The sequence below is a fragment of the Otolemur garnettii genome, unplaced genomic scaffold (assembly GCF_000181295.1).
Source record: "Otolemur garnettii isolate 467f Iridium unplaced genomic scaffold, OtoGar3 scaffold00148, whole genome shotgun sequence".
Classification (NCBI taxonomy): Eukaryota; Metazoa; Chordata; class Mammalia; order Primates; family Galagidae; genus Otolemur; species Otolemur garnettii.
This window is the reverse complement of record NW_003852543.1, coordinates 1145359-1162150: the sequence shown is the minus strand read 5'-3', so window position 1 is coordinate 1162150 and position 16792 is coordinate 1145359. Positions and strand designations below refer to the sequence as shown.

Sequence of the window (16792 nt, the reverse complement as noted above, 5' to 3'; positions counted from 1 at the left end):
GGGGTTATTCCAGGAGTACAAGGCTCGTTTAGTATTTGAAAATCAATGAATGTGATCTAAGTTTGTGAGTCAAAAGAAGAAAAACTATATAATCTCATCAACTGATGCAAGAAATTATTTGACAATGTTCAATGATTCAGGATACCATGTTTCAGCAAATTAGGAATACAAGAAAATTTCCTCCTGGGTGCGTGGCTCATGCCTATAATCCCTAGCACTCTAGGAGGCTGAGGCAGGTGGATTGCTTGAGCTCAGGAGTTCTAGACCAGCCTGAGCAAGAGTGAGATCCCCTCCAACCTCCCATCCCATCTCCAGAAATAGCTGGATGTGGTAGTGGGCACCTGTAGTCCCAGCTACTTGGGAGTCTGAGGCCAGAGAATTATCTGAGCCCAGGAATTTGAGGTTGCTATGAATTATGACACCACGCCACTCTAACAAGAGTAACAAAGTGAGACTCTGTCTCAAAAATAAAAAAAAAAAGATAATTTCCTCAATCTAATAATGAGCATCTGAAAGACTATAGCTTAAACCATTGTTGATATTGAATGCTTTCCCTCCAAGATCTTGAACAAGATAAAAGATATAAAACTGAACATGAAATAATTCTTAAAATTAAAAATAAAAGAACCAAGAGATGAACCCAGCTACTTATCGTCATTTGATCTTCGACAAGCCTATCAAAAATATTCAGTGGGGGAGACTCCCTAATTAACAAATGATGCTGGGTGAACTGGCTGGTGACCAATAGAAGACTGGATCCCCACCTTTCACCATTAACAAAAATTGATTCTCACTGGATAAAAGACTTAAACTTAAGACACAAAACTATAAAAATACTAGAAGAGAGTGCAGGAAAAACCACTTGAAGAAATTGGCCTGGGAGAATATTTTATGAGGAGGATGTCCTGGGCAATTTAAGCAACACCAAAAATACATTACTGGGATCTGATCAAACTAAAAAGCTTTTGCACAGCCAAGAAAAAAGTAAGTAAAGCAAACAGACAACCTTCAGAAGGTAGAAGATTTTTGTAGGTTATACTTCCCACAAAGGTCTGATAACTAGAATCTACAAAGAACTCAAACTAATAAATAAGAAAAGAATAAATAACCCCATTTCTATGTGGGCAAGAGACTTGAACAGAAAACTTCTCTGATGAAGACAGGTGCATGGCCTACAAACACATGAAAAAATGCTCATCATCCTTAATCATCAGAGAAATCAAATCAAAACCACTTTGAGATATCATCTAACTCTAATAAGATTAGCCCCCATCACAAAATCCTAAAACTATGGATGTTGGTGTAGATGTGGAGGGAAGGGAATACTTCTACACTGCCGGTGGGAATGCAAGCTAATATGGCCTTTTTGGAAAGAAGTTTGGAGAACACTCAAGGAAGTAGACCTACCATTCGATCCTGCAATTCCTCTACTAGGTATATACCCAGATGATCAAAAATTATTTCACAACAAAGATATTTGCACCAGAATATTTATTTCAGCCCAATTCATAATAGCCAAGACATGGAAACAGCCCAAGTGTCTGTCGACCCATGAATGCAATAACAAATTGTGGTATATGTACACCGTGGAATACTATGCAGTCATAAAAAGACGTGGCGACTTCACATCTTTTATGTTTACCTAGATGGAGCTGGAACATATTCTTTTTAGTAAAGTATCTCAAGAATAGAAAAAAAAGTATCCAAGTACTCAAAACTACTCTGAAATCAATATATAAGCACTTACACATTTATATGACTGGCAAAACATAACTGTAGTCCAGAGAGTAGAAGGAAAGAGGAGAGAGAGCAGAGGGGAGGGGGGATGTGGAAGGAGGGAGGGTATTTGGGGGACCTCACCTAATGTGCTGATGCAATGGTACATTTGAAAACTATTAAGAAATGAGTTTAATTGTGATGGATGTACTACTTAGTTCAATGTAAGCATTTCACATTGTATATTGAAGCAGTACCCTGAACCCCATAAATGCGTCAAGGTACAAAGTTATGATTTAATAAAAACTAATGATAAAAAAATTTTTAAAAGTAAAGTTGTTCTTCTGAGTGAAAGAAGCCTTACACAATACAGTATTTGTTCAGTTTATGAATCATACACCATTTCGCAACAGGAAAAACTAATTTACAGTGGAAAAGGGATGGTTACCTCTTGGATGGAGATGAGGGTTGAATGGGAAGGGGCAGAGGAAATTTTCTAGCTCATGGTTATAGCAAACCCTTATTTTCAACAGTGTGAGTGCACAGATGTATGTATTTTACGCCTTTGTCAGAATTCACCAAATATTTTCCTCAAGACTTTACACCTCACTGCACCTCAAGACTTTACATCTCACTGCAAAATAATATTGCATTCTCATTAATGATATACATGTTGAAGTGTTTAGAAGTTACCATATGGACTGAATGTTTGTGTCTCCCCCCCAGTTTTATATGTTGAACCCTAATACCCAATGTGAAGATATCTGGAGGTGGGGGTCCCTGGGAGATAATAAGGTTGTGAGGGTGGAAAGTTCATGAACGAGATTAAAACATACTTACGCCTTATGTTCCATTATTGGAATGGTAGTGTTGCAGGAGTTATTTATATCCTACTGCTCAAGGTCATCAGCAAGGTCTGATTTTTCACATATATCTACCTCCTGAGGGTACATGTCATCATATGGTGCACAGAGCTGCAGATACCGGCATGCTGGGAGCTTGTCAAAAAGTGGAGAATTTTTAGAAAATTTTGATGAACCATCAAAAGACAGGTAAATACAACTTCACTGCACTATATCTTATACTAGTATTTTTTCCTATTACTTCTCCACTTGTTATACTATTGTGCTATAAAAAAATACTAAAGTTAGCTGTGTGACACCACGGCACTCTACCGAGGGCGATAAAGTGAGACTTTTGTCTCTAAAAAAAAAAAAAAAGCAAAACAAGGGTATTATTATTGTATAAGTTATGGGTTTGGCAGTTTTGCATGTTCCACGTTGGGAACACTAGGCAATATTCTCAACACTAAGACTAATAATATCATTCTTTTTTTTAGTTGAAATCATTTTATAAGTATCCAGATGTCTCGAACCCTAAGTTTACATTAAATAACCTGTTAGAAACAAATGACAACATAGAAGCAAGTGCCATAGTGATGCAACCACCTGAAAATGCTACAGCACCTGATTCTCATGAGGACTCAGGAGATGAAGAAGGTGGAACAAATAAATAATCTGCTATTTCTTTGTTGTGTGCACTTACACACCTATTAAGAATGACTATGATGCTGAGTCTAACTCAGATGAGCCCTTATACACACGTGAAGATGACTCTCTTGATTATGAAGTTTTACATCTATGGTGCACCAACCTCTTCCATCAAAGAAAAAGTGACAAAGGTTGTTCACAAATGGAAAAAAGTTGAACCAACTGCACAGCCTGTAGCAGGTAAAGTTACAGAACCACCAAAAGAACCTTCACCAAAATGAGAAATTCTTGAACTCTTTCCTGATGATGAGGTCATTGAACTCACTGTCACGTACTCCAACTTATATGCTGCAAGTAAAGGTGTAAATCTTGGCTTGGCTAGCTCTGAATTCAAATATTTTCTGGGAATTATTTTTCTGAGTGATTATGTCTCTGTTCCTAGAAGGCATACGTTCTGGGAATAAAGAACAGATTTGCATAATGTACTCGTTAGTGCTGCCACGAAATGTGACCCCTTTGAAACGATATTTTCTAGTTTGCATGTTGCTGACAATGCAAATTTGAACCCAATGGACAAGTTTTCCAAGTTGCCGCTTCTTATAAGCACACTCAATGAAAGATACATAAAATTTGTTCCAAATGAAACACATTTCAGTTTTGATGAATGCATGGTTCCTTATTTTGGTCGTCATGATGCAAATAATTTATTAGAGGAAAGCCCATTTGATTTGGCTGTAAGTTTTGGTGTGGTACAGTGCATCTGGGCTACATTAGCTGGTTTCAACCCTATCAGGGTAAAACCCCAAATACAAAACATGAGAAATCTGGTATTGGTACGTCACTTGTCCTTCCATTTAGTAGGGCACTTACAGGAACACACCCTGGATAATGCCATTTTGTATTTGATGACTTTTCCACCAGTATTGCACTTCTTGATAAGCTCAGATCAATGGAACATCAGGCAACACATTGACAAAGCTCCATTGGAATCCGGTATGGCACTGAAGAAAAAAGAACAAGGTATATTGGATTATCAAATTGATGACAAAGGCAATTTTGTCCACAGATGGAATGATAACAGTTGTTGTCCCTGTTGCCTCATCTGGTGCCAGTATTGATCCCCTGTGTCTTGCCAGTTATTATTCCCAGAAACTGAAAAAGAGCCAAGTTCAGTAGCCAAACATGATTAAAGTGTATTACTATTTCATGGGATATAGGTAGAGCTGATGACAACATTGATAAGTATGAGGCATTAATCCATGGAAGGAAATGGTATTCAAGCCCTCTTTTGTTCTGCTTTGGTCTTACAAAATGCTTGGCAACTGCACACATGATGAGAAGCCAGTGGATTTTGTGGAGTTTTGTTAATGTGTGGTATGCCATTGTCTGGAGACCCAAGGTCATCCTCCAAACAGTGGTTCTCAACATTTCTAATGCCATGGCCCTTTAATACACTTCCTGTGGGTTGTGACCCACAGATTGAGAACCGCTGCTCCAGAACCTGGCCAAAGAGGAAGACCTTCTGAGAAGTGTAATGTTGATTCACATTATGATAGCATGAATCACAGCATAGTTAAAACAAGGAAAACAAAAGTAGTGTGCTGAATGTCATAAGAACACCACTTTTCGATGTGAAAATATGTTGTTTTATGGGTGAAGTGTCCTGTTGACTATCACACTGAATAGGTGTCACTATCTCTTAAGAAACATGATTTTATACATTATATACAATGTAGCTGTGGTTATGCTACTGTTCCATTGTCTGAACACCACATAACTCAACAACAGAATATCAAAAATTTTTTCTCTTCAGATTTTGCTACTTGGATTTTTCCAGGTAATACATATAAATTTAATGCAAAAAGTTCAAAAACTTCAACCTCCAGCATAAATGGGTTACTGCCCTTACAAAGGAGAATTTAGAGGACTCCCTTGCCCTTTCCACCTTGAGTGGACACAGCAAAAAGATGGCTGTTTATGAATCAGAAACTAGGCCTTCCCCAGACACTGAATCTTATTTCCCAGCCTCAAGAACTATGAAAAATAGATTTCTGGGTTTTTTTGTTTTTTGAGACAGAGCCTCAAGCTGTTGCCCTGGGTAGAGTGCCATGGCATCACAACAACCTCCAACTTCTGGGCTCAAGCGAGTCTCCTGCCTCCACCTCCCAAGAAGCTGGGATTACAGGCACCCGCCACAATGCCTGGCTATTTTTTGGTTGCAGCCATCATTGTTGTTTGGTGGGCCCAGGCTGGATTCGAACCTGCCAGCTCAGGTATATGTGGCTGGGGCCTTAAACACTTGAGACACAAGCGCCGAGCCAGATTTCTGTTATTTATAAGCCACCAGTCTATGATAACTTGTTATGGGGGCTCAAATAGACTAAAATAGGAATGAAGTATAGTGAAGTTTACAACTTACTTTGAAATGTGTCAAAAAACAAGATGTCTTGATGGATGGATAGAAGGAAGAATAGATAGGCAATAATTCAATAAAGTAAATATAGTAAAATGTTAGCAAAGAAACAGAGAAAATGATGAGAAACATTTCGAGACTCAAAGATGATGGAGTTTCTGGAACTAGGTGCTGTTTTGAACTGATGTCTATGGGTTAGTGTCTTAGCATGTTTTGTGCTGCTATAAGAGGATCCCTGAGACTGATTAACTTAGAAACAACAGGAATTTATTATTTTATAGTCCTGGAGGATACCAAGTCCAGACATTTGGTCTGCTGAGGGCCTTCTTATAGTGTCCTCACATGGTAGAAGGTGAAACGGCAACAGAGGGATGAACTCTCTCCTCACTTTGCAGACAAGCAGAAGAGAGAAAACCAACTTCCATAAGCCCTTTCTATAGCCAGCATCGATCTATTCCTGAGGGCTCCCCATGACCAAAATGCTAGGTTCTACCTCACAACAGTGTTACTTGAGTATTAAGTTTCCAAAACATAAAATCTGGGGGACACACACAAACCATAGCGGTTGGGACAGAGGGAGGAAGCAGCTTGGGAGAGCTGTGTGGGAGGAGATTAAAAAAGGAAGGGTTCCAATTGTGCCCCGTTTCTCCCATGATTACTTTGGACAAACAACGTAACCCACACTTTGTACAGATGTCTTCCAAACTAAAATCATGAGCTTGTGAAATGCTCATGAAATGCTGAGAAAACATTGAAAATTAAGCCTTGTTAGGCAAAAACTGCAAGAAAGGTTTTATAGCTATATGGACATCAAAAAAGATAAAAAAAACATTTTAGGACAAACAGCATCAGTATAAATAGAGAAAGTTACTAAAGAATTCACTAGGAAGGCAAAACAACTTCAGACACTTATGCTGCTGATAAAATGCCCTTCTGCTATGTGAGGCAAAACGTGATACAACTATAGAAGAAATGGAGAAATCCAATATCATAGTAAGGGATGTCAATTTACTTGATTGTTGTATCAAGCAGAGAAAAATCTGCAAGGATACAGAATATAAGAACTTTGCAATTAATAAGCTTGACCTAACGAATTATATATAAAGTTCTCCATCTAACAAAGAGAGAATTTACATTTTCTTAGTATACATGAGATGTTACAAAAATTAATATTTGGCTGGGCATGGTGGGCTCACAACTATAATCCCAGCACTCTGGGAGGCTGAGGTGGGTGGATCATCTGAGCTTAGGAAACCAGGCTGAACAAAAGTGAGACCCCCCCCTTTACCAAAAATAGTAAAACTGGTTGGGTATTGTGGCAGGCACCTATGGTCTCCTGTACTCATGAGGCTGAGGTGAGAGGATGACTTGAGACCCAAAGTTTGAGGTTACTGTGAGCTATGATGCCACAGCAGAGTCACAGAGTGAGAATTCTTCCCCCACCCCAAAAAAAATTAACCTTATCCATAGAGAACTCAAGACATTTTAAAGAATAGGTATTACACCGGCCATGATTTATGACTACATGATAGTTAAGCCAGAAGTTAAAAACACTGCTAATTAACTCACAGGTTAAAGAAAAAATTATAATGAAAACTGTAAAATACCTGAAATAGAATGAAAATGAACATGCCACAAATTAAAACTTGTAGGATTTGGCTAAAGCAATTTTTTTTTTTTTTTTTTTTTTTTTGCAGTTTTTGGCCAGGGCTGGGTCATGAACCTACCACCTCCAGCATATGGGGCCAGCGCCCTACTTCTTTGAGCCACAGGTGCTGCTCTGGCTAAAGCAATTCTTTAATAGAAATTTGTAGCTTTAAATGGAAAAGATGTCTTAAAATTAATGGAGAACTTAAAAAGAAAATAAAACTTAATGAAGCAAGAATAAAGATATATTATAAATAAGTGGAAAGTAACAAAACTAACAAACATGAGTGGAAAATAATGATAAAAATGAAAAGTGATTTCTTAGGGTAAAAACCCCAACAAAATAGGTAATACCCTGATAAGGTTGATCACTACTACAATGAAAAGGTGTCATCACTATAAATTAATAGAGATTAAAGACTGATAACAATACTATTAGCAACAATATTTGTAGCTGGAAGTGGTGGCTCACGCTTATAATTCTGGTACTTTGGGAGACTGAGGCAGGTGGATTGCTTGATCTCAGGAGTTCGAGACCAACCTGAACAAGAGCGAGACCCTCGTCTCTACTAAAAACGGAAAAACTAACCAGGAGTTTCGGTGGGTGTCTGTAGTCTCAGCATCTCGGGAGGCTGAAGCAGGAAGATTGTCTGACTCAAGAGTTTGAGGTTGCAGTGAGCTATAATGTAGCCACAGGACTCCACCCAAGGTGACAGAATGAGACTCTGTATCAAAAACAAGGACAGGTGGTGCCTGTGGCTCAAGGAGCAAGGTGCTGGCCCCATATACTGGGGGTGGTAGGTTCAAGCCCGCCCTGGCCAAAACTGCAAAACAACAGCATTTGATGTCTTATATGGCATAAACAGATTCTTAGAAAATTTAGATGAAATGCACAAGTCCACAGATAATATATTATTCCTAGAACTGACTCATGGGAAATTAAAAAGCAATAGTCTTTTATTAGTACTAAAAGAAGTTAAAATGATAGTTTAAGGCCAGGTGCAGTGGCTCACACCTGTAATCCTAGCACTCTGGGAGGCCAAGGTGGGTGGATTACCTGAGCTGACAGGTTTGAGACCAGCCTGAGACAAAGCAAGACCTTGTCTCTAAAAACAGCCAGGAGCTGTGGCAGATAGGCCCAGCTACTTGGGAGGCTGAGGCAAGAGAATCGCTTGAGTCCAAGAGTTGGAGGTTGCTGTGAATTATGATGTCACAGCACTCTACCAGGGGCGACAAAGTAAGACTCTGTCTCAAAAATAAATAAATAAAATAAAATAATGGTTTAAAAATTTTCCCACAAAGAAAATGCCATGTTCAGATAGTTTTAAAGGCAAGCTCTTCTAAACTTTCAAGAAGCACAACATTCTAGTTCTATACAGACTTCTTCAGATGACCAAAAAAAAGGGGAATGCTCCTCAACTCATTCTACAAAATCAGAGTAACCCTGAGAATAAATATGTTCAAAAGTGTCTAAAAAGGAAAACTTACAGACCCATTTTGTTCATGAACATACAGTAAGTACAACAATATAAACAAAATACTAAAAAAAAATCAACAAATTTTAAAAATATATAACAAAGCACAATCAAGTTAGTTTTATTTCATGAGGCCCTGGGCTCAAAACTAGTGTAAGTTAAATACAACTCACATGGCAATTAATAGGGTAAAGAAAGAATGTGGAAGAGGGAGAGAGTGAGGGATTAGGTAAAAAGCTACACAGAGTTGATCAGTATAAATGGGATTAAACCAGTTGCATAGAGTAGATGGAAGTTATCACCAAAGTTAGGATCCTGTGCCCTAACATTACAGATGATTACATTTCAAAGCAACAGCTTTCAGGTCTTTGAGAAAGGCACTCTTGAATTACAGGAGATACATATGCATCTTAAATGGACAAAGGACTATTGATCTTTTTAGTAAAATGCTCTCAGAAAGAGGCCTAAGGTCAGGTTATTGGCCGGGACCAATAAAATCTGGGAACAGTAAAATCCGGCAGCATTAAGCTTTCCATACAGGCATTTTAATCGTGGATGGGGTGGGCACTTCTGGGGTCATTCTAAAGGCACAGTCTATGCTGCTACAAGCCCTGCTAGTTTGGTCATTTCTTAGTGCAAGGGTTTGGAGGAGGTCGTTATGTGGCAAGAGTCCTGCAGTTCTTGTGATTCACAAGCCACACTACTAGGTAAAATCTCTTAGGTTGAAAACCAATAATCCAGTTTAATCTCTGGGGCACATAATCCTTTCTTAATTGAGGCAATGAAAGACATGGTGAGAAATGATAGGCTTTAACTTAAGAAAAACAATTGTTAACAGGTCTCTAATTACTTCGAAACACTAAAGACTCACAGCTTCCCAGGAGCTCCACAGCCTTCACCCCCACAAACCTCCTTTTCCTTTTTACAAGGAAAAAGACCAGAGCCTGATGCCATACTTTAGCATCAAACTTTCCTAAGTGGTGCATGCCAAGGGTTATGGAGGAGGCTTTTCATGGAGAAGCAACTACATTGTTCCACACTGTAACAAATCGAAGGCATTAAAGAAGGGCTGAGAGAGACTCTGAGGCCTCCAGATACAGGGGACAGGGGAAACAGAAGTGCAACAAAGTATGGCAACTGTTTACCTCAAATGCCTTCGGGTAACTGCAAGGAAATTGGCTATCCAAATTAGCTACAGTAAGGCCTAAATTAGTCACAATAAAGACAAACTCCTAAGATTCTAATGTAACTCCAAATGTTAGCACAATTCTTACAAATTGATCTTTAAAAAGATAAAATAAAATCTAGAAATGTATCATGGCGGAAATGTGGCAAATACCTGCAGAATTTCTTTCACCCTATTCAGCCTGTCAATGGCTGCATTCATCTTTTTTTTTTTTTATGTGTGATTTCTTTTCTTCTTTCCAATGTACATAACAAGACGTTTAAATTTCAAGTCTAATATACCAGTTGCAATTGCTTCTGAATGCATTCCACTTACGCATTAGCACAACTCATTATTAAGCTAAGACAAATGAAGTCAGATATTTGGGGTTACCCGAGAATTCCATAATTTTAAGAAAAAGCAAGGAACTTCCCTTGAGACCCAAGGAACGTATAAAATAGGCCAAACATTTGACTTTTCACTTAAAAATTATGTCTAAAGGCCACGTTCTTAAGTGTAAATAAATGCCTAATCGTTACTTACAAAATACATACGTTTCCATACAAAATGTTTTCTTCCGAAATAATGTAACGTTTATGTAATCAATAGCTACTTTTATTATCAAGTAACAACTGAGAAGATACATTTAGTATCAGAAAAAGTTGCAAGGCAAGCTATTTTCCTTAAAACGCGATTCTGAGAACATTACGAAAACAGATATTCGCTACAACTGTGAAGGAGAATGTAGCTTTCCTCATTTCATGAATAATCTTATTTTAAAAATACAAAAAGACTCCACGGCCCCGGCCATTATCCCACCCCTGCCCACGTCCACTAGTGGTCTGGGGGCCGTGTAGTGCGTCTGGAACTACTCAGCTCTTGGGAAGCCATGTCTTGCGGAGAAAATCGCGAGCCAGGCGAGGCCGGGCCCCACGGCTCTGGCGGTTCTAGCGGGCCCCACGGGCCTCCTCCCCCTTCTGGACCCACTCGAGGCACCGCCCGGCCCCGCCACCAGGCAGCCGCCTCCGCCGCCGCACAGGGAAGCGCGAAGACCCGCCCCTGGCGGTGATTGACGGGAAGCCTCCTCCAATGTTCAACGCGCTCGGCCCCGGCGGGCTGGGCAAGGGCCGCGGCTCGCGGAGGAATCTCTCTTGCCCTTTAGTCCCGGGCAAGGTGTTGCGGCCGGCGCCATTTTCTCGAGCCGCCTGTCTCGGGTGCCGCCATGTTGGTGAGGAGAAATCACCGTTACGGCCACTGTCCAAATCCCCGCGTCGCTGCACGCCGCCCGCCTGGCCGCTCCCACGCCACAGCCACCGGCGGCGAATAGAGACTAGAGCGGCAGCGCCGGCAGCACGGGGCCGTTGCCCAGTGTTTGCAGTTAGAGCCCCATCTCTCTGGCGTGCTTGTTAATAGACTGGAAAGTCTGTGTCTGTGTCGCTCACTAGTAACCGTGAGTTTTTACCACTTCGTCACCTGTCGGCGGCGGCCGGGAGCAGGTACCCGCAGGCGGCGCGGGGGTCCTCCCCGCGCCCCGCCGCCGCCGGCCTCGCAGACCTGCCCTCCAGCCCCGCCCCGTTCTTGACCAAACATGACAGACTCTGAACATGCAGGGCACGACAGGTCGGGAACCCTTCTTGTCTGTCTTTCTGTCGGATGAGAGGAGGGGTCTGGGGCGGCGGGAGCGGGCCGGGGCCGGGCGCCTCCTGCATGACTTAGACGTCTCTGTGTGGCTCCATCAGTTCCATGACGCGCACCCTTATGTAAACCTCAGCATCGCGGCCGCGGGGGAGGTCGGCCCGGCCGCGCCCGCCTCCCCGAGCCGGGGTCGCCGCTCGCCGGCGCCGGCCCCGCCCCCGGCCGGGCACGTGCGAGCCCCCCGCCCCCAGCCGCCGGGCGGGCTCCTCGTGCGGGCGCGGTGCTGCGGTCCCCGGTCCCGCGCCTCCCCCGGGGCCGGTGCTCCGGGCCAATGGGACCAGCCAGGAATTTTCAGTATCCGGTCTTTTGATGTTTGACTGCTACCCAAGGACACCTCTAAAAATAAACATACTTGGTTTTTAGGGAATTTTTAAGGCACCCCATAGGCCATGCGTTATGTACAGTCTTACCCCTTGAAATTTGAAATGGCAAGTTTCAAATTAAATGTTAACACACAGTACTTAGGCTTTGCAAACCTTAGCGTAGCACAGTTTTCTCCTAAAGTAAAAACCCTATGGATTATTCAGTCTAATAACCCAGTTTTGTAGGTCATATGTATCACTTGAACATTTAAGTGAGATAACTGATATTTTATTTTTGCTCTATGCCTTAAGAGGCAACATCCTTGGCTCTATTCAACAGTTGGGGGGCATTTCCTTTTAGCATACTTAATTTTGGTTAGCTCTCAAATTTACATTCATATCTATCTTAATCATTAAAGGAGGGGGGGCTTTCGTTCATTAAAATTACTGAAAAAATTATTGCATCTGATTCCTACTTAGGCTGGTCATTTGAAAATTTAGAACCTCACAATTCTCTTTTGTGAATAGTAATAATCAAAAGTGTACTTTGTACACTAGACTGTGTACAAGTTGCTGAAGTTCGCTCTGTGGAGTAATGTGATATCTTTTGGTAAAACATTCCCAACACTATTGAAAAAAACCCAGAAGCAGAACTCACAAACATCACTGAAATCTAAATATCCAAGAACCTTGAGAGTGATAAAAGTGATATTGCAACAACTTCTCAGGAGGCAAGTTAATCAAATGTGTAGACATTTTTGGAAAGTAAAATACACTTTTAAAAATTATAGGTGCATAAGCTTGTAGTTGACAAATTTTTCATGGTTTTTTATGTTAACTTTTTTATTAAAAAGAAAATTCTTGGTTTAGGTTAACTAATACTTTGAGATAGTTTCCACTCTATGTGTGGACAAACCAACCATGGGTGTTTGCTAGTGCAGCCTAAAATTCATCCTTTTATACAGAGGAAGGAAATCTGTTCTCTGTTAACACATAGCGTAATTTTAATATATGGAATTTTGTGTTCTATAAATTGTAAAAACCATATTATCAATTCAAATATCAAAATAATTTCCCTAGTAAGGGGATGTGATGGCAGACTTTAAAAAGAATTTGAGATTATAAAATATCTAGAGGTTAAAAAGAAAACATTAAAGAATCGTTTGTAAAATATACTAATAGCTTAGTAGTAGGAGCTAAAGATAAGTAATAGTGCAGTTTAGTCTGTTTAAAATTAGGACTGAGAAATATTTTCTACTGATTTCTGAAACAAAAGGTTTAGCACTACTTTAACTTATCCAGTTGTTAGTGGCAGTAATGTTCAGAGGTGAAAAGACAATTTACCCTTTTCACACTTTTTTGAAAAACTACATCAAAAAACCAAATGGATTAGGAATTGGGAGAAATGGTTCTAGCTCCTGTTACCACTGAGTTTTGTGAGATTGAGCAAGCCTACTTTCTTAATTGATAAGAGGATTCTATGAGAATATTTTAAGTTCTGCAAGACTATCGTTCTCAACTTTACCTGGGGAGTTTCTTTTAAAAAAATATTGATGCTATGTCCGTTGGTCTCGTCCTCAGCCTGGGTTTTAAGAGTTCTAACAACTCCCCCAGGTAATTTTATATATGCCAAATTGAGAACCACACACTAGACTAGTGTTTCCCAATTTTAGCTAGTCATCAGAAATCACTTGGCAGAATAAAGATTTTTGTCCTGCCCAGAGGAACTGAATCAGAATCTCTAGGAAAGAGTTGTAGTAATTGTATTTTTCATAGGTTCCCTGGATGATTCTTAAGAAATTTGGGGAAGAAAAGATTAATCTGTGGGCTCCCTGAATATTATTTTCTATACTAAGTTATTATAATAAAAGTTGCTGTGAATTAAGTGGAGAAGGATATATGAAACATGGTATATGGAACTAGGCATTGTCTCAGGAATATTCTTTTTCTGACATTTTTGAAAATTAAGGTATATTGTATGTGTAGGAAAAAAATGAAATCTATGATTTATGTTTATGACTTCTTTGATTTTGTACACATTAAAATAGTACTATTATAATTTATGTGAGAATGAGATTCTAAATATAAATGGAATTCCTAGGATGTAAAATTTTTTCTCCTTAAACATTTTTTTCTTGTATATTTTGTATGGTGAACATTTTGCACACAATTTGTTTGCTAAGTGAATAACTTTTAAAAAATAGTTATTTGCTGTATTTTCTTTTTAAATATTTTCATGCATGGACTTAAAACATTTTATAAAGTGTTATTAATATAAAAATATGTGTAAGTAAACTTGTGGCTATGTAGAATGTAGTGGAGGACTTCTGGATAAGCCTGAAATTTGGTTTCTAAACGTCTTTAGAAGTAAATAATAAGAGATAGGAAGAAATTGGGAGAAATCAAAGAGAAGTGTAATTCTTGTCTTCCATTATTCAGTTCTTTCAGGCACAACTCTAGCCACCTAGCTTTGTATTTCAGCTGGATTTGACCCAGTTGAAATAATTCAGAGCTACTGTTGAAGACTAAATGCTATGAGTCCCTGCTTTGGACACATCTACAATAAAGTAGGAGAAGATAAATATAACCCAAGAAACTATTATAGAATTTTGTAAAATATGCTAGTGGTAAAAAGTATTACAAGGGCTGTACTGGGGGAAAAGATAATTTAATGTGAACAATATAAGACTTTGTGACTCTCAAAGAGTCTTTAATTGATAGGCGATATGGATAATCCTTTCCTTTGGGAGGAGTTTATTCTTTGCCCATTATAAATGACCTCCCTGCCTTCTTTCCCTTGTCTTCCTACTTTCCTTCCTCCTTTAAAACAAGAACAACAAAATTCCTAACTAGTCAAAATTGAAGTGGTTTACGGCCCTCCATGCCAATTGAAATCCTGCCAAAAGATTGCATTAGAGAATCTGAAGGCATGAGGATGGAGATGATTATATTTTCCATTTGTAACAGGGCTTTCATGTGTTCTTGAATTAATCCCATGTGGTAGATAATCAAAGTAGCAGTAGTATAAGGTTCAGTATAAGGTTTTGTTTGAGATTCCCACAAATACAGCTAGATTAAGAACCCAGGTATACAGTATTTTCATTCTTCATTAAGCATATGGAAGTAATGGAATAAGTTCTGGACTTTAATTGAGTAGTTTGCAAGCGTAATGTACGTTTGAGAGAATAAAACCTTGATTCTGATCCTGGTCTTTCTTTTAACTTCGGTATTCTCTTCTCCATGATTTTTCTCATTTATAAAATAAGGTAGGTTATCTCCAATTTCCCTTCCTACTTGTTTTTACACGTCAACTTTTATTTATTTATTTTTTTTTGCAGTTTTAGGCCAGGGCTGGGTTTGAACCCACCTCCTCAGGCATATGAGGCCAGTGCTCTACTCCTTTGAGCCACAGGCGCCACCATACAGGTCAATTTTAATTTAAAAAAGTGCAAATCCCTTTTCTTAGATCAGTATGAACATCAGTATGTAGAACACTGTATGTTCCACATAATATCTGGTTTAAAAATTAATGTGTTTAGTAGAGAAATGCCTTTGGTGACTAGCCAGGACTTATTTTTGATTCCTGAATTTGATGATTGTTGAAATCACCAAAATGAGTCTTTCTTTAGCAAATGTAAAAAACTCAAATTATCTGTCAGGTTCAAATTTGATGTTGGAAACCTCTCTGACTCATAAATTATTTAATTTACTTTTAAATTTTCATTCAACAGACTTACTGTGTTTTCCTCTCTGCTAAGTATAGTGTTAAGTACTGGTGAAACAAAGTTACCTAGTCAGAGAAACAGATTGATGTGTAGTTACAGTACAGGTACTACACTGAAGGTATGAACCGAGTGCAGTGGGGTTAAAAATGAGGGCTTCTGGGAGGCATTGAGGAATATCTAGGTCTGCAGGATGAATAAAGGTTTGGCCAAGTAGAGGCAGAGATATATGAAAGGCATGGAGAAATGAAATGGCACAGTAGGTTCAGGGATGATGATACAAGTGTAGTATGTGAGGAGTGTATAGCTATTTGGGGGGAATGGAGTAAAGATCTACATAAATTTGGGCCAAACCCTGAAGGATGGGATCCTAGCAAAGTTTTTTAGGCAAAAGAATGCTCAGATGCTTTTTTTTTGTTATGCTGCCTGTGGGCTAGGAGGAAGTAGACAACAAAGGCGGAGCTCAGGAAGAGGACAAAGTTAGAAGGCTTTGGAATTACTTTTGTTAAACATTAAGCACCCAATATTTAATTTATAGTCATTACAGAATTTGACAGAATATTCTGTATGTGTTGGCCACTTCTTCATAAAATTTTGTAATGGAATGAGCTGAGTGTTTAGGAAAAACAAAGGAGCAGTGTGGCCAGAGAAAAGTTTGAGTGATGGGATAAAGTGGTAAGAGATGAAGTTAGGAGAAGTAATGGAAGATTGTGTAGGGTCTTGTAAGCATGGTAAGAAGCTTACATTTCACTCTTGAGTGATATGGGAAGCCTATGAGGGATTTGAACAAAGGAGGACAGGATAATTTTACCATATTATGGTAAAAGAGTAGTGAAAGAAAACTGCTGCAGTAACCTAGGTGACAGACAGGTGATGATAGTTTGGGGAGGGTGAAAATGATTGCATTTTGGACATGGTTTGATTAGTCATAGCAACTATAGGATTTGCTGGTGAATGGATGTGAACTATGTAAGAAAAGAATGAGTCAAAGCTTCTATAAAAGTCCAGAAATTGGCTTGGCGGCTCAAGCTGCTAAGGCGCCAGCCACATACACCTGAGCTGGTGGGTTCGAATCCAGCCCAGGCCCGCCAAACAACAATGATGGCTGCAACCAAAAAATAGCCAGGCATTGTGGCGGGCTCCTGCAGTCTCAGCTACTTGGGAGGC

General features: G+C 39.5%; 1 protein-coding gene across 1 annotated transcript in view; it reads left to right on the top strand.

Annotated features, from left to right (window-relative positions):
- Positions 1–11090: 11090 nt before the first annotated feature.
- ZC3H6 (zinc finger CCCH-type containing 6) overlaps positions 11091–16792 on the top strand; it is a 66428-nt gene continuing 60726 nt past the window's right edge. The window contains exon 1 of the mRNA XM_012811015.2: positions 11091–11526. Coding sequence (XP_012666469.1) covers positions 11495–11526 — 32 coding nt within the window. The 5' untranslated portion in view covers positions 11091–11494. The remainder of the gene's footprint in view (positions 11527–16792) is intronic.